Source organism: Cryptomeria japonica, chromosome 8, assembly GCF_030272615.1.
Source record: "Cryptomeria japonica chromosome 8, Sugi_1.0, whole genome shotgun sequence".
Classification (NCBI taxonomy): domain Eukaryota; kingdom Viridiplantae; phylum Streptophyta; class Pinopsida; order Cupressales; family Cupressaceae; genus Cryptomeria; species Cryptomeria japonica.
Window position 1 is genome coordinate 256,905,411 of NC_081412.1, and position 24,237 is coordinate 256,929,647.

At 34.7% G+C, this 24,237-nt stretch overlaps 1 protein-coding gene across 2 annotated transcripts in view; it reads left to right on the plus strand.

The window, feature by feature from the left end:
- The first annotated feature begins 4,001 nt into the window (after positions 1 to 4,001).
- LOC131059981 (uncharacterized) overlaps positions 4,002 to 24,237 on the plus strand; it is a 37,558-nt gene continuing 17,322 nt past the window's right edge. The window contains exons 1-4 of one of the 2 annotated variants that reach the window (XR_009110265.2): positions 4,002 to 6,126; positions 6,468 to 6,670; positions 7,092 to 7,185; positions 10,629 to 10,699. Coding sequence is in view for 1 of the 2 variants with exons in the window: in XM_057993054.2 (XP_057849037.2) it covers positions 4,588 to 6,126; positions 6,468 to 6,670; positions 7,092 to 7,185 (1,836 nt within the window). In the remaining variant the exon portion in view is untranslated. The remainder of the gene's footprint in view (positions 6,127 to 6,467; positions 6,671 to 7,091; positions 7,186 to 10,628; positions 10,700 to 24,237) is intronic. The other variant, XM_057993054.2, reaches the window with a different exon arrangement.

Here is a 24,237-nt window from a genome sequence, read left to right on the forward strand (position 1 = left end):
CATAGTGATTACTGAGCACATAAGCTTGAAGACCTGTTTGAATAACAGAGTATAGAAGCCCAACAGATGGACAAGATTAGTTCTATGTCTAGATTGTATTGAGCAAATAAGAATATGCTTTAGCATTTTAGATGTGAAGTTGCAGATAGATTTTATTACTGTTATTTTGTGAAAGTGACAGAAAATCTCTTAACTGAGTGGACTTAACAGTCTTATTTGTAAAACCCTCTAGCAAGGTGACATTTTGATTAAGTATTTGAAATCCTTTAACAAGGTCACTTCTAACAAGGTGAAGATCCTAACAGATCCGAGGGAAATCCCTTAACCGGGTCACATCTAGCAACGTGTTTGTAATCTTTAACAGGATTTGCTTTTAACCGAGCATACTCTAGAAGAGTATATTTCTTAGTGGGTCCGAAATCCCACAGTGGTTTTTCCCTATTTGGGTTTCCACGTTAAATCTGGTGTTATGAGGTTTATGATGTTTATATGCTTTTGAGTTTGTATGTTTAGCAATTTTGATTATATTACTGAAGTATATGTTACCGAGGTTGAATCTAATGTTTTTATGGAAGATTAAGTTTGTATGATTCACCCCCCCCCTCTCATCTTGTTGGCTATTGGATCTGTACTTACATTAAGTATCAGAACTATCATGGATGAGGTTCCTTTTGTTAGAATTCAATTGGCAATGGGAAAATTACACTATGGGGACATTCCTGTTACATGATGCCATATATGATATGGTTCATTAGTCTAAGGTATACTATATTAACCTTTTTGGCCATTTATACACACCAATACAAAGAGACAATAATGTTTGCAATGTGAAGTTAAAGAAACAAAGAAAGCACTGAGGGTTCCTTTACTTGTAGATGCTATCTCAACTTTATCTATGTGTCATGAGAATTAAGATTTAGATGAAGTGGTGGTGGTGTCTTTGTCTAGTATGGACGACTCTTGTGATAAATGTATATGGATAATGGAGGGGTTCTTGGGGCTTGTGTAATTTACCCCATCCCCCAACTATATTTAAGACTTGATATACTAGTTATTTTTCGTAGTTTTAGTCTTGTGGGTATGATAAGAATATTTTGGGATGCAATTAGAGTTATGCAATGACTTAATGATATGGAGGTGAATTAATATAGTTTCAATATTTAGTGTTGTTACAAACCTCTTAGTTCTAAAGGTTGTGATGAGGGTTAAATAGAACAATACAATTACAAGAGAGAGTTCACACATGAAAATATGAATCCTTTTATTGAAAATGATCATTGATTACATAAAAAAATATGAAACAAAATAGACGATGAAAAACCTTAATAGACTGCAATACATTAAAATTTCAATTCTCCTCCTCTAAAACATTTTGCCTCTTCTCAAATTCAAATTTAATCTTGCCTTTTTTCCTTCCTTCATGCTCACAACCTACCACACTCTAATATCTTTTCCATACTTTGGATATGACAAATATATGCCATAATGTAATACTTATCAACAAAAATATGTTAACTTCTTATCCATACAACTAATTGAGCTCATTTTTAAAACTATAGTTCTTAGAGTGTTCTATTGTTGAGAATGTTATATACCCCAAGCATTTGATTTAATCTTATTTGCTCAATTTTTGGACTCATTCCAATATTTTAAGCCTCAAAACTCAAAATTTTTTTTTTTTCGGAGATTTTTGAAAACTTAAATCTTTAATATCTTCACATCCAAACCTTACCTTGGCTTAAAACTCACCTACAATATTCATTTTTCAATTATAGGAAATATAAGTTCTTGAATATATCAAAAAGAAGATAAAATAAAATATTTATTTGGATGATCTCTCATCAATTTGATAATTTATTTTTTTGATGTTTTTGATTGTTCAAAGACCATAGACTTTATTATTGTGGTGATACTAATATATAGAAAGTAAAACCAATTTTATTTTTTCAACTTCTAATCCTTTCAAATTTTTTATCAAAAAATTAAAACAAATACTATATTATTTAATTTTAAAACCAAATAATAAATACTTCTTATCAATAAATTATTTATTTTTTAAATTAAAAAAATAGATAACTTTTCTTTCTTACAACCATGCACGCTATGTTAAAAACTTTTTAGCACATTTTTGTTATAACTTCCACACGAAACAGTTTTTAATATACATTTTAGGAATTAGTAGGCAATGCATTATAGTGTATTTATTAGGAATATGTAAGGGTCAATTTAGTAGGTAATGATGATAATTTATATTTCAAATTTCATACATGAACAGTAGTACCTTTCAATCTTGATGTTAAAGGGCTGCATATGGGGGTTTTTGAAGTTTTTGTTGTTTGACCAAAATGAAATAATTTGATAAGACCAAATGTTGCCTTAAGTTGACAACTGCAATTATACATATGTTTGTTTATTTATGGATTGACTACTATATATATATCTTTTGGTTGGTGATTACAGCACAAATTTAAATGGGTCAACACTATTAGAGTTAGTGTAAATATCGATGTTCCCAAGGATGTGAATATGAAGATAAATATATTGTATCATATTCAATAAAATAATTTGGAAGGAGATAGTTTTAATTTTATTTGAGAAAGTATGTCTTGGTAAAAAAGTTAGGTTTTTAATTAATATTTGTAGGAGAAAATTTGATATAGAAGAAAAGAATTTTAAAATGTCTTAAGATTGCAAAGTTTTATTCTTCTTATTATTGGGTTTTGTGGATGCGGATACTTTTTTTTATTTCTTTTCAATTTTTTATAGGGGAAGAGTACTATCGTTCATGTTTCAATAATAGTTCAAAATCTGATGTACGGTTTAGAATTTATGGGTGCACAAAGTTAGTTATAATGGATGGTACACTTCCTTTAGTAAAAAAGATAAAATGTGTTAGTTTCAAAATTTATGTGGTGCACATTTTTGGAACATAAAGAAATAAATTTCAAAATTTATGCTGTGCATATTTTTGGAACATAAAGAAATAAAATATCTTTATTTACAAAAATAAACCTAAAAATGAGAGGAATAAAATGATTAATTGATGTCATTAAAGAAGTGAAACATAATGTGATAAGAGAAAACTCTACTAAATATTCAAAAAGACATTTATGAGCATGCTATTGTTCTTCCTCCAACATTCAAACTTTGATTAACATAGTACACTTTATTTTAAATGAAAAACTAAAGAATATAATTGATAATTGTGAGGCCAATCTCTTTAAAGTTTAAAGTACAATGTATTAATTAGTATGGATATCAAACAAATAGAAAGATATAGACTTTGAATTATTTTATTTACTTTTAGAAAACTGATTTTATTTACATTTATTAAATAACGACCACATTTTTTCTTCTAAAATATTATCTATATTGATATGTGATATTTTAAACATAAGTTTATGAAATTATGCATCATCATTACAATTATAATAAATTAATTAAATCTTTTTATATTAACTTGAAAAATTGATAAATTGCCATTTTATTTAGAACATAGCCCTCTCAATAATTCTCTTCTTTAAAAGACATCAATTTCCACAATCCATAACATTTGAATGAATGGACAAATTTTAATAATGTTGAGGAGACCACTCTAAAAGATTAGAGAGCCAATGTTATCCCTTTTAAGTTTCTTTCTATTTCAATTTTTCTAGGGTGTGTTTTGATTGAGAAACTTGCTATTTTGTGAAGCTTTGTCTTCAGAGAGTACACAACTGAATACAAACATCTTATACACTGCACAATCTAGAACAAGTGTAGTTCTAACAAGTGTAGTTCAATTTCAACCATCCTTTTAGTACTTAATAGTTTCTTAGATCTCTCTGTCTACAATTTTATATCAATGTTGCAGATCACAATACATGATCTATCATGGAAACAAATAGAAAAGAAAAGATTAATTAATATTAATTTTTCCCTCATTAATTACCATTTGTGGTTTCAAGCATGGTATGGGGAAACAAATCAGAAATGGTTAAAAACAAATTGGTAAGCAGAGGCCCTAAGAGGAAGATGACGATATAAGGCACCAAGAATAATGACAATCCCATGCCGAGTCATGGAAGCACTAATAATCAGTAGTTTGTTTCTTCTCTGCCCCGTCGCCATCATTTCTTGTGCTGGAGCGCGGTCCCCATCCACAACGCACATCGCTCTTCCCCGTGTTTTGAATGCACTAAAGTCCAATACTGTCAATGTAAATCGCAACAAAAAGGGCGTCATGTGATCCGTAGCTGTGGGCTTTTAAGCAAATCGCGGCACCGTGGCCTACCCACCGCTGGAGAAGACAAGTTGTACATATACGCATTGTGTATCTGTCAGCGCATGCGCCCCTTCAATGCTTAATTTTGGGTCGGCCCGTTTTCCCTCTCTTTCTCTGCTGGTGTCGTTGCCAGCAAGTGGTCGGTGGGTCGAATCGTGGGCGGGGGCTGTCTTTTCTCTCCTTTTTTGAATCACCTTATTCGGATGTTTCTTTCCCAATTTTCCTCCTCTCAACTGTGAGTAAAAACAACTTCAATGTTTTTCTCAGTTGCTTGTATTTATGTTATTAATCTTGTAGGCGGGTAAGATTTTTTCACGTCATACATGGCTCGCGATTCTCAGAAAACGCTGCAGCTATTAGAAGAGCCCCCTGAAGAAAAACCCACATGCTCTGCCTCTCTGCAAATCGCAGAACTATCCCACAATAATGTGAATAATGATGAAACTAACAACGATAACCATAACAGCAGAAACAGTAAGGAAGCTCTTCATCAACAACCTAATGAAAGCAATGATAAGAAAGAGTCCAATGTGAAAACAACTGGAGAGAAGGTGAAACCAGGTTCCCCTGTTATTAACGAGTGTCGTAATCAGGAGGAGCCAATACCCAATTCATTCAAAACGGCAAATTCTCCCAATTCTGAACATGGTTACATGAAGAGCAGTCCTGAGGGTACTGTGCCATCCCCTCCTCTTGCAGTGCCCCTAGATTACCCTGGCAATTGGCATAGAGGTGGCAGTAATAGGGCGATGGTGTCCTGTCAGAATCAGGTCAATCACATTGCAATGGATCCCCCGCGATCACGGTTCCCCATTCCTGCATATCCAACAGGAAGTGGGTTAGGGCCATATGTTCCCTCTATAGAGTGGAAGGAGGATGGGGGGACGCCTTCAAGGTCTCGAGAAATTGGATGTGGAAGTGGAAACGTCAATGGAAGTGGCAGTCTCTTGTCACGAGAGCAACTCAGAATTGCTCAGGAAAATTCTAACAGGCAGGAGCCAGTGGGCATCCCTAGAGCAGTGTATGAGAGGTTCATGTTGAGTCCATACCGACAGGGTTTTGTTCAACTACAGGACAACGTTAGCAATCCTAGACCACTGCAGGCAGTGAGTGAGGCATCTCCACAATGGGTGAGATCTCATGTTATCAATATTGAGGAACTTATGCAATCGCCAAATACGCTCAGGAATCCGAGTCAAGTGACTGAAGTGAGAAAGAGGAAAGAGAGAGAGGTCACCAAGGTGCAGAAGGAAGAGCTTTGGCCGAATACAGCAGTAGATGCTTTGCTTAGAAAGTTTGAAGATCTTTGTTTTGACAAACACCGTGGTCAGCTTGGAAAGAAGCATTGGGATAGAATTGCTGCTGCAGTGAATGCTGTATGTGGCACTGACTATACTGGCATGCAATGCAAGTACAAATGGCATCGTCTCAAGAAAATGTACAACAAGGAAAAGCAACGCAATGAACCGTCTAAATGGGCTTTCTTTCGGCATGTAGAGCACATTGTTCAAAAATCATCAAAATCTCCAAATGTGCAGAATGATATTCAAAATGATTCAAATGAAGAAGAATGTCCAAATGATGTAGATACGACATGTGATGCAGCATCCAATGAGTCAAACCAAGAGGAACCTTCCATACAGACAAAATCAGCCTCCCCATTAAATGGAGCCAGGGAGGAAGACAAACGTCCTAAAAAGAAAAGGGTCCCTTTGAGGTCATTTGGACAAAAATTGGAAAGAAGCATGACACAATTGGCCAATGCAGTCACAAATATGGAGAAAGCTAGAACAGAGGAAATAAAAAAGCTCCTTGATACTCAACTTCATGTTGCATCAATTATGGTCCAAGGCATTAAAGAGGTAAGGCATGGTGGTTCACTTCGTATTTGTTGATTCATCACAAGTATTTTTGGCCAAATCCTTTTGTAAATTTGCTATCTTTTTAAATCTTTTCTGAATATCATTGAGTTGGAGCTGTGTTCTGGGAGAGTTTTTGTGATTCATGGAGCATATCTTTCATTGCAAAGTCTTGATTAGAGGATCTTCTCTCTCATCTGCACTCAGCGATCATAGAAGAAATGGGCTAAATGAGAGGGGCATTTAAACTCGAGTTTTTTGACTGTGGATTCTAGCATTTCACATTTTAGTTTCATTCTAAATCAAATGAAGAGGAAATAATTTGCTTCATGGTTATACTGCAGTTGAAACAGGGTGGTGGAATGTCTAGATGCAATGAACACATGGCCAAAGAGGGAGAGTTTGTGCCACACCAGCTTGAAGGATACAATGAGAGATTTGTTCCTCCCACAAATTTTGCCATGGTTGATAAGCGAGTTTACAGATCAAGTTTCCCAAACAGAAAAAACTTTCCATTTTTGGAGACCTTACATCTCAATTCTATCCTGTGAGTATTCTGGGAAAAAACTGCATATTCCTATTCTTGAAATCCCATTATTTTCTAAAACTACTGAGATGCGGTTTTTACACATAAGACAAGTGAAATGATCCACATTATCCTTGAATTTATGTTTAAGGTTCATGAGGGCTTTTAGTTTATACAGGTTGAGGTTTTGTGCAATCCAATAAAACTCCTTTAAATTGAGAGGAGAAGAGGAGACTACATATTATTAGTGCATTTTCTTTCCATGTCTGTTCATATGTCATTTCTGTCCTATGTCATTAATAAACTACTTTCCAAATCGTTGTAGTAATATTTTCTTTATTTTTTCTGAGATTTTGAAATATATTTGTGTTCCATGTATGCATCAATAAACAAATATATTCCAGAATTTTAATTGAATTGCTGGATATGTTGGGTATTCTAGTTGTCTTTGCCCTGAACCATATCCAGAAGAAAATTTGGACTTTCTACGAGCTCATGGGATTCGGCTATTTCATATTGGAATGGAGAGATACAAGGTCAGTTTTTCGTGTATCTACCTTTTGAGTTCATGCTTTTTGTGTTTAAGACGTGATATGTATACTTGAAAAGCATTTGAAAAGAAAATGAGATGAGCTTCGGAACCCAGATCATGATTATATGTAAGATTACCGAGTTGATAAAATTCTTTCTACACTTCTGATTCTCTGTTTTTACTAACAATCATATGTATAGTGATATTTTATGTGTATTTGAAAGCTTGGTGTCTTGTATGTGATAAATTTTAGCTCAGGAATTGTTTCTTCTACTAAGAGATGTAGCTTACATTTTTAAAAATATCAACCTAAGTTTGACTTAAATTTACTAGCTTCAGATAGAGATGTATCCACTCAGGATGTGATGAGAGAAGATAAAGGAACTATGAAGCAACTTTAAGGAAGACTTCATATTACAATTCAACAGATTCTAGTTTCTACCATCACGGAAGGAGTAAACTATGAAGTGGTCACATTCAAAGACAGTTAATATAAACATATTAACTTTGGCTGATGGTGTTTAATGATGGTGTGGTTGCAGAATGATTATATATATATGTGTGTGTGTGTGTGTGCGCGCGCGTATACATACATGTATATATGTATGTGTATATATATGTGTCAAATGATTCATGTACTTGGAGAATCTCCAAGTATTTACATTGGCATATGATTTTTTGATTAAGGACATAACTAGAGTCTAAATTTAATCTATATAAAAGCTAGTGAGGATTCTTTGTTGCCTAAAGAATTTGTCTGTAACAATACTTTTGTTAATGGACTGCTGATAGAGTTTTAGTCTCAAGCAGATAGTTCCATATTGGAACCTGTTTTTCAAATCTTCATATTGCGATCTAAATTTCTGTTCTAACTTTAGATGTTTCTGTGCCCATTCCTGATCTTATTAGTTCTTCAGTTGCTTTTTTTTTGGTATCAAGGAAGGTGAGATTGATAGGGTATTTGTGCTTGCTACTGAAGGAAGTAATGCAAAGTTGTAACATATACATATTCTATTGAAGGTAGCCATTTGTTTCAAGCCAATGCATAATCAGTCCAATGACAAACAGTCCTTGAATTAATCTCTTTACAATCTCAGTTTCTCTTTTCCAAGGGTGTCAAATGTAGTTCTAATAGATTGTAATGTTCTTTCTAAGCATGACTGACTGAACACCTTGCTGTCTACTTGACAACATACCTTCCCCTTGGATAGACAACCCTGTGAGTACTCGCCGAGTTGCTGAGTACTTGCGGATTTTTCAGCTGGGTGAGTAAGCACAAGTTTAACTCACGAGTCTCTGCAGACAAGCTGCAGAGGAAGAATCGCCAGATTTAAGACAAAAAACTAGTTGGGTTTCATGTGATTTGGAGGTAAAAAATTGTGGTGCAGGATTGAAACGTGTCAACATGGGTTAAACGTATTAAAACATGTATTTGACAAGGTTTTTTATGAATGTTTAAAACCTTGCATTCACCCCTCCAATAAACCCTGGTTTTTGCCGAGTTTTTGACAAGTCAAAAATTTTAGGCTTGCCAAGTACTCTCCAACTCTGAATCTGCACACTATTCCTGGTCTTATATATTTGAAAGCACATTCTAGGGATATGTCTGTAATTGTTGAAGCTTTAGATGAAAGAAAAGGGCATATTGAGATTAAATTAAAATTTTGGGCCTGAGTTGTTAATTTGCCTTTTTTCTCTCTCTTATGCAACTCAGGACTATACAACTAATTGATGGCATTTTACAACCATAAAATATGATACTTTTTGATTCTAATTGTGCCAGTATCTAAGCGGGTTTCTGTAAATGATCTTTTCGGCTACCTATGGATGAGTAGGTCCATTTTATCATCTCACTCTATTATATTCTGGGGAGAATGCCAATGGTGTATCCGATCACAAACCTCGCTTGATCCACTTCATGGGTTTAATCAGCTGAATCATTGATTGCATCAGCTTCCAACAAATATGCATCAATTCAATGAGTGAACCTGATCACATGCCTCTTCATATTGGACTCTGCAACTCAACAAGTGAGTGAAGAGAGATGTGACATGTGAATCTGCTGAACAAAAATATCTGAATGAAAGCTAAAATGCACTGTTTGATGAATGTGGAGAATTTTGTTGTTGCTGATATTGATGACAATTTTCATTTTTGTTCTCAGACCACTTAGGAATTTTTGTTAAGGGATACAAGGATATACTTTTGATCGAAATGAATTTTAAAGCAAGTTTGGCCGTTACTGCTTTTTGCTATGGCCTAATCCATGGGTCAACTGATTGAAAAATTGAAATCATTCCAATGGGATCCTGGGCTAGAAAGACCTAATGCCTCAAAGAGGTTCTTTTCACTGTGTCAAACTCACACTTGTTGCCTTGCAACTTCCTGTTAAGAATAAAGGTGTGGGCTATGTTTCAAGTGTGGTGGGTATCACTTTGGGACCTGGTTCAAAGTTAAAATAAATTAGAATAATTATTACAGAGATTTTAATGCATTAGAACATCCTCCAAATGTTGGTTGCAATATCCTGCATTTTGATCAAGAACTTCTTCAATTTCTTATCTCCCAACCTGAATTTAGGAACAATGCCACATGAAGTTGGTGTACTACTTGCATCCTAAGCTGTCTCATTGAAATTTGCTTCCAAATGTGGTGATTGTAATATTTGTGAAAAGGTCTGAACACAAAATGTTCCATAATTTTGGCATAGGTTTGAAAAATCTATACAGGTATGATCTATTTAAATTTCGTATCTCCAAATAAAACCAGTTATGAAACCAAACATTGAAATAAAAAGCAATGTAAAAACATCCAAGATTTGTGGTTTAATCATTTGCATTGATTATCACATGGTATCATTTTACCAAATCAATGCATTGTGATTGAGCATCAGATAATGTCATCATACATCACATCAAGTCATGAGGGTAAAATTTAGGATATTTTTTTTGCAAAATGAACTTTGAGACAAATACTAAAATAGGAAATGCAATCCGTATTCCTTTGGCTCACTTTGTACAGCATATAACTTACCCAAGAGCACCTAGGGCAATAAAGGGACTTGTTATGCTCACTGCTGTCGTATTCAATGCCATGTTGTGGTCATCTCGAAATTTAAGGCATAATGAAGAGGCTAAAACTGCAGTAAGGGAGAAATCCATGACTTTTTGGCTACATTCATTGTAGCATATAGAAAATTTCTGTGAACATGTACAAGACCTCCCAATTGTTCAAATAACTCTCTTTACTTAGAATGAATTTAGTTGGAGCTGCGCTAATTTCTTTTAGATTCTGATACACACAACTCCTAACTCAAAAGTTGATATGCAGAATGTTGTAATTTTGGTACTTGTCTTCTATAAATATTCCACTCTTATTTTAAAGAAACAGGTTCCCATTTGGCCACAATAGTGCTGATTATCACGTTTTTAAGTTGTTTTCCTTCAGTTGCTGACTGACAATTCATTGCAAGGGATGCTTCTAGATGCAACCTCTCAGCGGTTTCATAAAGGTCTCTGGTGAGTTCCTTGCCCCCTTCTGTTTTTTAAAACCAGATAGTCTAGACTTCAAACTACATGCTATTGCATGCAAAGGGCTATATATCATCTTTTGTCTTTGATATATTATTTTTCCATTTGTCATTGTAATAGTTCTCAACGCTGTTGAATGTACTTGCATTGCCTTCTATCATCTATGCAAATCATCCCAACAATTGGTTCACTCATTAATAAGGGTCTGGCAGCATTTCCCCAAAAATTTGTTGTGTAGATGACTTCTTTCATGTTATTGTCTTTAGAACTCTTTTACAACAAAAGATGTACCCGCTTGATGCTACAAATGATCTTTTCAGATCTTTCCTTCTGATCAGTCTTTCAAAGTGATGCAAAAGCGGAGAAGCATGTGTTCATAGCCCTCGACAATTTCTTGGATGCATGTATGTTATGAATACTCAGTGTAAGGGGATAATACGATGTTTGTGATTATTTTATTCAAAATTGTCTTGTCAAGGCAATGGCCGCACAAAGGATCCAATAAACTGTTATGAACATCGTCATGGTCATTTACCAACCCACTCAGTTTGAAGAATTTTTGCCTCAACTTGCATTGCATTATCTAAGTCAACTTGAAGCATATCTTCCTCCAACATTTAATAGTTTATTCAGTAATCTTGTTACTGGTCTTTGTGTTAATCTTCTTTGATAACCTCTTGAATCAAGTGTAATATCCTTTGTTCTAGTAGTGGAAACTAGATTATTTGTCAAGGCAATTGTATTAATGCAGCTATTTCTGGATTCGATTGTGTAAAGAATTTTTTTGCATCAACGTTTCGGATCACACTCCGTGATCCATCATCAGGATGAAAAAAGAGAGCTCAAGGATGATGATGGATCACGGAGTGTGATCTGAAACGTTGATGCAAAAAAATTCTTTACACAATTGAATCCAGAAATAGCTGCATTAATTTGATATGGATTGTGGAAGCTTGATATCATTAAGGCAATTGTACTTTGATTGTCCTAACCCAACAGAATTTCCTTTTGTGAGAGACCTAAGTCTTGAAGAATTCTTGTAAGCAAAAGAAACTCCTTAGCAGTTTGAGTACAACTTTTGAAGTTTGCTTTGGTGGAAGATAGGGATGTTAATTTTAGTACTTTCAGATTGAATAAAACTCAGAAAATTAGATTTAGATTGATTAATTTATTGTTTTCAGACTTTAAGCATAATAAAGGAAATGAAACGCTAAAGACAATGCACAGTTACCCTGGGAAAACCTCCTAGGAGGAAAAACCCAGCCAAAGGATCCTCAGATCTGATTTATGATTTAGAATTCAACAGGAAATTACACACTTATCTGGTTTTACAGCCACCATGAGAGAGGAATAATTAGGTTACAGTCCTCCTTATCTGATTACAGCCCTTTAATGGAGTCTTCAATGTTGGATGATGATCTGCTGTCTCTAAGGGAGTTCGCTGCCTTCAATGTAAGGTCTGCTGCTGTTTGATCAAGTTCGCACCCTCCTATTTGGGTCTGCTACAACATGTGAGGTTTGCTGTTTGCTGGTTGAAGTCTAATGCAATCCTTATGAAGTTCGCTGTCACTATATGGAAGTTCGCTGAATGCATAGGTATAAATTTCGCTCTTCACCAAAGATTATTTTGTCAACATGAAACTTGATTGTTTTAAATGAGAGGAAAGTGTTGCATTTATAGGTGACATATAGATCCCTAAACATGTCGGCCTCCTTTACTTTAAACCATTTTATTGCTTTCCTTTTAATTTACCTTGATGGGGTCGGCCCTATCAAGGAGGCGTGTTTATCTGAGTGTGTGGCGAGCAAACCTTAAGTGCCGTGTGGTGATGGGCCTAGCCCTATATGAAGGGGGCGGATTCCAATGTTGCCTAAGGCAATAGGAATCCGCTGGCCCTAATTACAACCAACAAGGGAAACAATTTTTTGCTTCTTTCTATTCCATAATAGTGTACCTAAATCCTAAGAAGAAACAATTTGATTTTCCATCATGGATGTCTATTAGATTTTGTGATGAACAAATTAACCTAGAACCTAATGTCTATGAATTAGCCACAAAAATAGAAAGAAGAATAATGCTATTCTATTTATAATTGATTGAGCAACTTAACAAACAGTAGATTACAAATATATAGGCCTCTTGGATGAGTGAGTTAGGATGACACATCCAAGAGGTCACGAGTTAACTCTCAATCATGTGATTAGTTAACTCAGTCAAGTAAGATGGGTGGCCCTTGATTGGAAAGAGATGGAATCTAATTATAAATCAAGGGTGACACATCTTTATTATCCGTCTAGGTGAGGGAAAATAAAATATCCTATCATCCTTAGTAATTTTGATAAATAGGGTTAGTACTTAGTGTTACACTTAGGACATGAACTATCCTAGGTAAAATATAATATTGCATCAACAACCCCCTTCAATGTAACTTAGGAGGAATATAAATAGGTCCTAACGACAAGCTCATGCTAGGTAAACATGTGCAAAGATAGCTCCCTATAGAAGATGGAGAAACTCTGAAAGAGAGAGAAAGACCAGGTAGATCCCCGAAATGTCTAGCCTCCTATGCTAAATATGGATGGATCCAATTGAATGTTGATGATCCGCTTTTGTTGATAGGCCCATAGGTACATACAAAAGGTTTTCCCAATCCATCAAGGAATAAGGGGAGCAAAAATAGGATCATAAACTCTGAAAAATGTTAACCAGTCTCCATGTTGGTTTTGAGTGGTGTCAATATTTGATTAGAGTATCAAGTACAGCTATAGAAAGTGAAATCTCAAAGGCATGTGGAGGATGAGATGGAATAAGTGCCAAAGAAGACGATGATGCAGCTGTTTGAGTACTATATGAATTAGCCACAAAACGAGAAATAAGAATAATGCTATTCTACTATAATTGAGTAAGAATAAGTTGAGTCACAATACAAAGAGTAAAATACAAATATATTTGCGTCTTGGATGGAAGAGTCAAGATGACACATGTTCAAATGGTCATCAGTTAACTCTTAATCAATAGATGTGTTAACTCCGTCAAGTGAGATGTAATGTCCCCTACTAGGTTTAGGCCTGTTTTAACCATAATTAGCCTATTTCTATGTGCTTATAACTTAAACTAATTGATTAGGAGACAATTCTATCTTAACATGAATCAAATCAGTGATATTCCATAGTTCAATCAATTAATTTATTAATAAGTAACTTGCTCATCTATCATACATCCATAATTCTTAATGCAAGTGTCAAACTTTATTACTACTTCAGCTTTAAGGAAGAAGAGGATGTGAATGTTACCAAAGTGCTTAGATACCAAATACAATAGGTTCCCTCAAAGTTTACAGATCCAAGCCCTTACACTATCTTGGGACCCTGCCCCTCAAGGTCTCGGGACACTGATCCCCACCGTCTCTTGGGAATAAACCTATTGTCTGCATTAGACTGCCCCTCTTTGGAAACATCTCAATTCCCAACTTCTTAAATACTGACAGTAGTAACAAGAATTATGTATAAACAAATTATTCTTACTGTTTATAAGCTCTTTCTGATTTACAATCTAATATTGTTATTTATCTGATTAAAACATTATAAATATATATTATATATTTTTATTTATTTTCAGATGTTATTATAATATATATTACTGCAGAGTAGTTTCCGGAAAATATTATAATAATTATAATTATTATATACATCATCAATATTTATGATACTATTAAATCCTCTACAATAACATCAGCAGGCTTCATATATCAAGCATACATATTAAGTGCATACCATGCATACTACCCAGAACAAGAATGTTACTGCCTGTAACTTAATATCAGTTCCGATCTAATTTTAATATTTATTGGTATTATTTGTTTTATATATTTCTATATCACTCCCCCTTCCCTGTCCAAAATGATTGGGAGCCTTCTTATACTATTATTTGCTAAAGACGTGTCCTTTTCTATCCAACCAATGTCTCCTTTCATTGGTACGTTGCATGACTTAAACAGATTTGTTAAAATTTAATAGGATCGTTGGGTTACTACAGATCGTCTTTTGCTAAGATCAGATTATTAATATGTAACTGATGTTAGTTGCTAATCAGATAATAATATTGTTGAATTAATATTACAATTAAATATTCATAATGGATAAATAGTCATAACCGTAATAATCATAGTAATCATAATGGTAATGAGTGTTTATAATCATAAGGAATAAATAATATTACTTAATACAGTATGTATACTGTCACATAATGATTGTGTTACGTCAGCAAGACAGATGGACAGTATCATATGGATATCATTAATAAACAAGAATATTAATAATGAATATTACTAAACAAGGATATTAATAATAATAAAAAATGGATAGTCTTATTAATTGTAAGTAATATTTAGATAATTGTAAATTGTGGATGATTCTTTTTATTGTGGATAGCCTTGTAAAATAATATATATTTAGTTAATGATAAATTGTGGATAATTCTTTAATAGTAATTTGGGAATAATAATAATCCTTTTAATAAAAAGAATATAATATACTGAAACGATTAAGGTAATAATGAGCATATATATATAAATAAATGAAATAATACAAGGGTCATTACACTTAGTTAAATCCTATTTCAAAATGGGGACATTACATGAGACAAATATGATCCTTGATTAGACAGAGGTGGCACCTAACTTTCATTAATAAAGAATTAATGACAGAGTAGTGGTACTTGACTTAAAATTAAGGGTGATACATGCCATAATGAGCTATTAAAGTGAGAAATAAAAAATATTGTTATCTTATGAAAATTTAATAATTAGGTGCAATATTATAGTTTGGACATAAACTATTCCAGGTTAAATATAACATTTCACCAAGAGGATCACTTCCTAGATTAGAGTCAATATATCCAGATAAAGTAAAATCACAATTTGAAACATAGTGAATTCTAATATTTGTGGTACCTTAAATATATTGTAAAATTCTTTAAATTTCTTTAAAGTGAGTTTGTTGAGGTTTAGACATAAATTTATACACCAAACCAACCCAACAAGCAATGTTATGAATAATATGAGTTAAGTAATTTAAACTACCAGCTATTTTTATGCAAAGTTGCATCGATGTCAACCAAAAGTTTGGTACCAACTTCATATGGGGTAGAAACAAGTTCAGCATTATCCATATGAAATCCAACTAAAAGATCATTGGCATGCTTCTCTTGCAAATGCCTGTTGCCAAATTTGTGTGCCAAGAAAATAATAAGGCAATCTTAAATATGTCATTTGAAAATTTTGACATAACTTAGATCTATTATCTGTAATCAAGGAAGGTTTACTAGAAATAATTAGATCCTCCGTATAATTAATAATAATGTGATTAGAAGTGATTTTGACATGAAGTTTGGATTGTTTTTACTTCTTGTAAATCACCTTCACAGAATTTATCCATATTTACTAGGGTATCCACTTCTTCCGGTTCTTGAGTTTTGATTTCACAAATCTGTCCTTGGTTCTGATTGGCATAGATTATGTCCTTCACAAGATGGCTAGTCTATTGTTTTCTTCCTTTATTTTGTGATTGATTAGTTTGGCTATTACTTTGACAGAATTTTGCTGCATTGCCTCTCCCGCATCCACAATCTCTGAAATCCTTACTTTGCCTTGGTAACTTCTTTTGGGCACAATATATCCTGTTTCATCCTTGATCCATTTAATTTTCCTTTATATACTTAATTGACAATAAGTTATAACATTTTTAGCAAGTCTGTGCATGCATGCTACCGTAAATATAATATTGAATCCTATTAGCTTGTCCTGAATTGAATTCCTGATATGATTTGATGCTAACAAGTATTTGGAAGTGATGTTAGGATGCACTGTTGTATGCTTATGATTCATAAATACATTCAAAGCCATTAGCTTCAGATTTCAATATTGTGGTTGGCATAAACTCATCCAAGACAGGTTCCTGTTTCTTTATCTAGATTCAGCAGTATCAGTATATACTAACGTTTGTCATATCCTGTTTAATTTGAAGTGTAAATTAGATGTACTATGAATTGTTCATTTATGGTAATTAGATTTCAATTTTCATTTTTCTAGTCATTGTTAACCATGCTGAGAGGCTTGAAGTAAACTAATCTTAAAGTGGCTTCTGATGTTTTGCCTGCATTTTTCACCATTCCTCATTTGTTGTTTTCTTATATGCACGGCATCATTAAGACACTATTTTATATATATCTGAAATGCTTGTGCAGATTTAAAATTTTGTTTTTTGTTTTTTATAAATTTTATACACTAACGTAATATGTTTTGATGGAGAACTAAGTTCAAAGATTTAACACGAATTTTGTATGGTAGTCATGTATAAAACATCATGCAAAGTTCAGAGACCTGACACAAATGGTAGTCATTTAAAATTCCTCATATGTAACTCATATGACAGCCTGGTTTAGACTTCATACAAATTTTATATGATAATCATGTGTAAAACATTGCATATGATAACCCATTCTATGCCAATTTCAGATTTATATGTTTCTGAGAATTAGCTCTATCTGCTGTGCAACTGTCTTGCTGCAGTCCATATAACAGCTGATTTCTGAGTCATTACACAAATATTATATTGTAGTCATGTTAAAAACCTCACGTGTTAGATTACCTACAGGTTCATATTTAATACATATTTTATATCGCAGTCATGTATAAAATATCTTATATAATAAATATACAATGCCAATGTCATAATATATATGTTTCTGGGAATCAATATATCTTCTCTGCAACTTTCTTTCTTAATATTCAGTAATTGTGATTCATAAGAAAGACAAGTTCAGAGACATTCCAAATTTTTATGTACCTAGTCATGTAAAAAAATATTTAATTCATATACAGCAAACTTCAAAGACTTTACACATTTTGAATGTTAGTCAAAAACACCTCAAATGTAACTGATATGACAACCAAGTTCAGAGTGCATACAAATTTCATATTGTAGCTGTATAAAACATCATATATGATAACCATTCTTTGCCGATCTCATATATATATGTTTCTGGAAACCAGCTTTATCTTCTGCACAGCTCTTTCTCAATATACAATAATTGTAAGTTCTGTTTACAATTATAGAAATGCTTTCTCATTATTTTGAGGAGAATCTTTGAAAAACTGTTGGAGTAAATTGATTTTCCAATCTTTAGACACCCCAAGATTTATTAAAGTGCCCGGAGGTTGGATCTTCATTACATTATTAATGATTCTCACATATTCCTGTGTCTGATGAGACTTGAACTCCGAGCAAATGGGGAGACATTCATATGGTCTAGTTGTTCTTTTATCTTTTATTAATCATTTTTTCAACAATTTGCAAAAATGGAATACCACAAGGAAGTTGTTATGAGAATATTTATGGTACTCTACAAAGTTATCGGGTACACCCGGAACCTGCCCCATACCGGGTACATCCAAGTATGGGCTCACTTGGGGTTACGCCTAGGCCCAAGGGATTCACAAAATTCCCTTATGAATTTGCATTCGATTGTCAATTCTGTAATTGTAATGATTTTGGCATTTAGCATTGATCAATGATGAAGTATTGTGTTGATGTGTTTTTTATGCACATGCGAACATAGAATAAAATACCCAAGAGTATCTTATCCTCTCTTGAACAAAATCTCTCAAATGCTGAAGATTAGCTTAAGGATCACTTGAGAAGACTCCAAGATTCATGAATGTAGGGTCACTACGTGTGGATAAGCTCTGTTGGTTGATATGATTATGCTGGAATCACAAGGGGACTTACATTTGAATGCTTGAATGTTTGATTCGTTGGAACTTAGATCATCTGATATTACAATATGGTGATGCTTTTGATCCTAAACTAGCTAGAGTTAAAAAAAATGGCAAAAGATGAGGGGTTGAGAGAGTCTATTTTAATCCTAAGAATGTAAGAACATAGATGAATGACTATATGGAACCCTATCAAGCGAGATCTCACTATCAACTTGAACAATTTGACACAAGCTCAGTGCAATCTTCTAAGAGGATTCCAAAGATGTTCGAATCAATTCCATCAAACATTGATCACCATTCAAGTTAATGCATAAGCAATGAGTGTAGAATGATTCGAAGTTAAGCTCATATCATTCCAGTTGACCACACAAGGCGCACTTACAATCAGCAAGAGGTTAGTGGTATGGACTAAGCGGATTCCACACAAATACATTCAACATTTTCCTCCACTCAGTCTAATAAACATGAAAGTAAATTGAGAAGCAAAGACCATGCGAGTTGTTGAAATAACGAATCAAATTCACCATAACTTCAATGAAATCAATTGTTCTTTACAACAAGGTTTGGCAACAATCTTTGCCTTCTCCTAATCTAATTTCTATTCTAATTGCTATTCTATTCTAATCACTATTAGCTAACTATTCGCTATTGCTGTTAACCTTTACAAATGAAGAGTTTGAGCTTTATATAGAGAGCTCATTTACAATGAACGACCAGGATTGAATCTCCATCAATGGCCAAGATTTTACAAACAAACCCTAATTAGGGTTTGTTACAACAAACTCTCCTTGGCCAATGAGAAAATTTCATTCAGTGAGCGTGGACCAATAGATATCAAGCGTAGGTACATCAGAGTTTGTGCATCCATGGGTGAGCTTGGTTCATTGAATCAAGACGGGTTGATATGGACTTCATTGATTGTTGGAAGGAATGATTGGGATGCCACCTCAATCTTGCACTTTGTAGACTTGATTTGATTCATCATCATGAAAGAGTGTTGAGAGATATCTCAATACTCATCATTATCCAGTTTGTTTAAAGTAATGATGATGATGATGAGAAACAAACTTTGATTAACTCTTTTGAAACTATTTGCTCCTTTAATCATGTTGGATATATGCTTGGTGATGATCATGATTGTTCCTCCCTTGTTCTTGATACATTTAATGAATGGTGCACCTGATTGAATGTAACTCTTCAATGTACTGACTTCGATTCTTGGATTCCTGAAGGGAATTCAAGATTGTAAAGCATTCCTCCATCATGTAGGTTATCTTTCCTTTATGTACCACAGCCTCGAGGTAGTTGAACGATCTTTCTTTATAGTCTGTGATATCCTCATGCTTCCATGATGTGGTGAGAGCCTTCAAACACTTTGAGATCTTCTCTTCCTTGATGTTCTTGTGTTTGCTGATGAATTCGCCTCTTGATCCTGCATAGTGGTTATAGGAAGTACGTGTCATGGTCAAGTCATCTTTTGATTGCTCATCTTGCCTCGAAGTAGTATCATCTTCCCTACATATCTGCAAAACAAAGCAAGTATAATATCAAACACATATGATTTATAATTTTTACATATTCCTATTTTGACTTGATCTCTTACTCTGATTTTATGTGTTTTTTCACTAAATCTGATCAAGAGGAGGTTAATAATAATCAATGAATTCACTGTGTGGAAGACAGATTTAATGTCTAAGGGTAAATCTGGGCTGTCTAATGATGAAATCTGCTGATTGATATGTCTCTCAGCTGGGTACATTCGCTCCCTCTCGCTGTATGATGAATTCGCCTTCCTAAAACATCAGATCTGTATCTTTAATGTCTAATTTCACCCTTGTTCTGCAGCAGCTCAGCTATGTTTTGATGAAATTCGCTCATTTATTGATAAAATTCGCTGCCTTGCTGACGAAATTCGCTAAGTCTGCTCTCAAATCCACACTTGGAGAGAAGAATATGTTTGAATTGGTGGCTAAAATGAATGTTTTGACCCTTCCTTTATAGGCGCTTTAGGGTTAAAGAGGTGTCTCTTCCCATAAGGCCGACTTGATTTAAAATAACAAATCACCTTTCCCATGCTGGCCGACTTCACCTCTTGCCAAAATGCTTGAATTTGAGGAATTTGCTCAAAACAGGGGGCAAGGTACATGATTTCAAAAAAATTGCTCCATGTCCTTAGCAAGGTACATGCCTTCATGAAAAAATTCGCTCCATGTCCTTGGCAAGGTACAGGGTCCAAGTAAGAAATTCGCTCCATGTCCTTGGAAGGACAAAACTCAAAATTCGCTCTGGGACCTTTGGAAGGACATGTCTTGAAATTTGTTCTAAGACCTTGACAAGGTACATGACCTTGTGAAGATTTTCGCTTTAGGACCTCTGGAAGGTACATGAAAAAGTTCGCTCTATGTCCTTTGGAAGGACAAGGTCAAGGTGAAAAAATTCGCTCTATGTCCTTTGGAAGGACAAGGTCAAGGTGAAAAATTTCGCTCTATGTCCTTTGGAAGGACAAGGTCGAGGTGAAAAATTTTGCTCTATGTCCTTTGGAAGGACAAGGTCAAGGTGAAAAAGTTCGCTCTATGTCCTTGCTGAGGTACATCATTTGGAGAAGGATTCGCTTTGGACCCTTCGCAAGGACAAGACTTAAAATTTGCTCCAGGACCTCTCCAAGGACATGGCTTGAAATTTGCCTTAGGACTTTCGGGAGGTACACGACCTTGTGAAGGAATTCGCTCTTGACCCTTGGCAAGGTACAGGAGCTAAATGCAAAAAAATCGCTCTAGAAGGTACGTGACTCCAAAATTCTCTTTCACTTGGTTGGTTTTGACCTTAAGTTTCCCAATCTTTCCAAATGAAAGCATCATCAATTCGACCCTTAAGAACACCTATAGAGGAAATTTGCTCTGTGACCTTTGGAAGGTACGTCACTTGGTGAAGAAATTTTGCTTTGGGACCTCAGCAAGGACAAGACATCAAAATTTCGCTCTAGGACCTCAGCAAGGTATGCAAGTCTATGTCTTTAGCAAGGTACGGGGTCAAGGTACTTGGGCGAATTTCACTCCAGCGAGGGAGCAAGATATGCATCCTTAGGAAAGACTCTTGACTTAGTCCTTTCACCTGACTTTGCTCAGTTTGTTCAATCCTCAAGTCTTTCACCCATAAATCATTCTTGCCACATGCTTGATGACTTACTTCGCTCCACCCAGGAGACCAACCGGACTGGACATGATGACCCTCTAGATACTTGAGAAACTCTATCCCTTGAATGCAAAGACTCTAACACAACCGAGAAAGCAAAAAAATGGGGATCCCCATTTGCAGTGGGGCGATGTGTGAATACCTCACAACATATTGTACTATCAAAGGTATTTAGTTTTACAATTCTGTATATTCTTTGAATTTTTTGTATGTATGTATATGTGTATATATATGTATATGTATATGTATGTATGTATATGCGTATATATATGTATATGTATGTAAATGTACTGTACCCAAGGAAAATAAATTGCCATTCTGGTGTACCTGTATCCTGTACACGAACTGTCAACTTAGGTACTCTAGATTGTTATACCACAGTCCTCTGTCTGCTATAAATGATTATTTTCATTTAACTCTTTAAAGCTCAGAATTGTTACAGCATTTTCCAATTTTTGTAATACTTTTAGAACTACTAGTGGTCGCACAATTTGTCATCTTTTTTGAAATTTTACTGGGACTACAGTCATAGCAAATAATAATATGGTAATATCTATTTGTATGAGATGTATGAAGTTTTGACACATAATTATTGGAAGTTGGCAAAGAAGTACCCAAGAAAAAATGCATCCTATGATGAAGCTCAATGAAAGAAAGAAGGAGAAATATATATAGGGGTCCCTGCTCAAAAAAATAAAAAACCATGACAAATGCTTAAAAACACCAGAACAAACGGATAAGAAGCTAGAGGAACAGTACAAAAACATATAATGCTAATAAAACTAAATCCAAAACAAACACCTGTCACCCTGGGAACAGGGCTACCACCCAAGAGCCAAAAAACTTCTTGCACTGATAAGCTGTTGTGCACTCAAAGCACCAGGCAGAGAACAAGCAGCATACCAAAAATAATAAACAACGGAATACCAGTTGTAGAGGAGCTCTAGCACTGAATTGCATTACACCAAAGACCTCTAAAATAACACCAGAAAACTGAACACCTACCCAACCAACACTAGCAAAACATTTACTGCCAACACCAGATGCTGAGGCACAAACCATGAGCCACTGGCAGAGTCAACACCTTATAATGCAAAACAAAGACATCAATACCATCAAAAAGCCATGAAGCAAAACAAATACCACAACTTACCACCACTGTCATTCCAACAACCAACCCTAGAAGAAGAGGTATCACTCTCCAATCAATACTTTCCTCCATGGTAGAATCACCAGGATAGATTGGGGAATTCAGGCAATTTGAAAGAATCTCCATCCTCTTCTTGGCACAAAAAACCGAATCACCACAAAAAGTAGGAAGTGTAGACGCTGGACATTTTGAGCCTGCCATTACAATGAATAATAATAAGGCCATGCAACACCTTTCTTAAGTCATGGCAGTAGGCACATTGACACTCACGTCCTTCTCCAACACACAAATGTTTGTTAAAAATTGGATCACAAATATCTTTTGCAATTATGTAATTCTAATTTTTACACGGGTGCTTATGAAAGGTTTGTTCAGGCACAGCCACTATTTAAACAGTATATAATGTTCTTTGGCATTGATATTGTATTGACCAATAACTGGAAAAAAGTTGCATTCAGCATTTGGGGTTCATCAATCTCCTAACAGATCCTGCTCATCTGTTCTCACTAGTTTATTTTTCTATAAAAGATTACAACTAGTTGCTCATTTTGTTTGTTTTGATGTCAAGCCCAAGCATAATGTAGCCAATCAATATGTTCAATCCTTTTTTCATAGTCTGCATGTTAAATGAGCTTGCCCATTTGCTATTGAAATTGATAAAGCAAACCCAGATTATTATACCATGGTTGCAAATATAAAATGCTATATGATATATTATTTCATTGTATTCGGGATGGATTTTACATTGATTGCTTTGGGTTTATAAAAGTATCTCCATTACAACACCTACAAACCTCCATATAGGAAATTTCTACAACATCATTATTTATTACTAACTTTTAAACTAACATCTATTTATTAATCTAACCTACCTATAAATGTAATATAGTAATCCCAATATTCCTCCTCTTATTACATCCATCCTTCCAAAGGATAGAACACTGCATAGACTGAGCACTACAGCACTCTCTGAAAATCTCATGAAGCAACTCCACTGAATCTCCAACTGACCCAGATAACATCAAACTGATTGCATCAATGGATGTTATGACCGTTGAACTTGCAAATCCTCTGTATCATGCGAGTGGACAAATCCCAACCTCCATGCACAATGAGAGAACAACTCTCCTTTGAGAGTTCACCCTTCTCTGAGAGTGTCCAAATCCCCCTTTGAGTGCATGCACAATGAGAGAACACTCTTCTCTGAGGGTACACCCTCCTTTGAGTGTCAATCCCTTCTCCAGTGCTGTATGGGAACCAAATCCCTTTAATAGTGTACACGAAGAACAAAAGAAAGAAATGTAGATACATTAATCACACTTCTTTCAATGATTACACACTATCTACAAAACTAGTAAATGTAGATACAGTCATATCAGCAAAAATCGTTTGGGGAAAAAATCGTC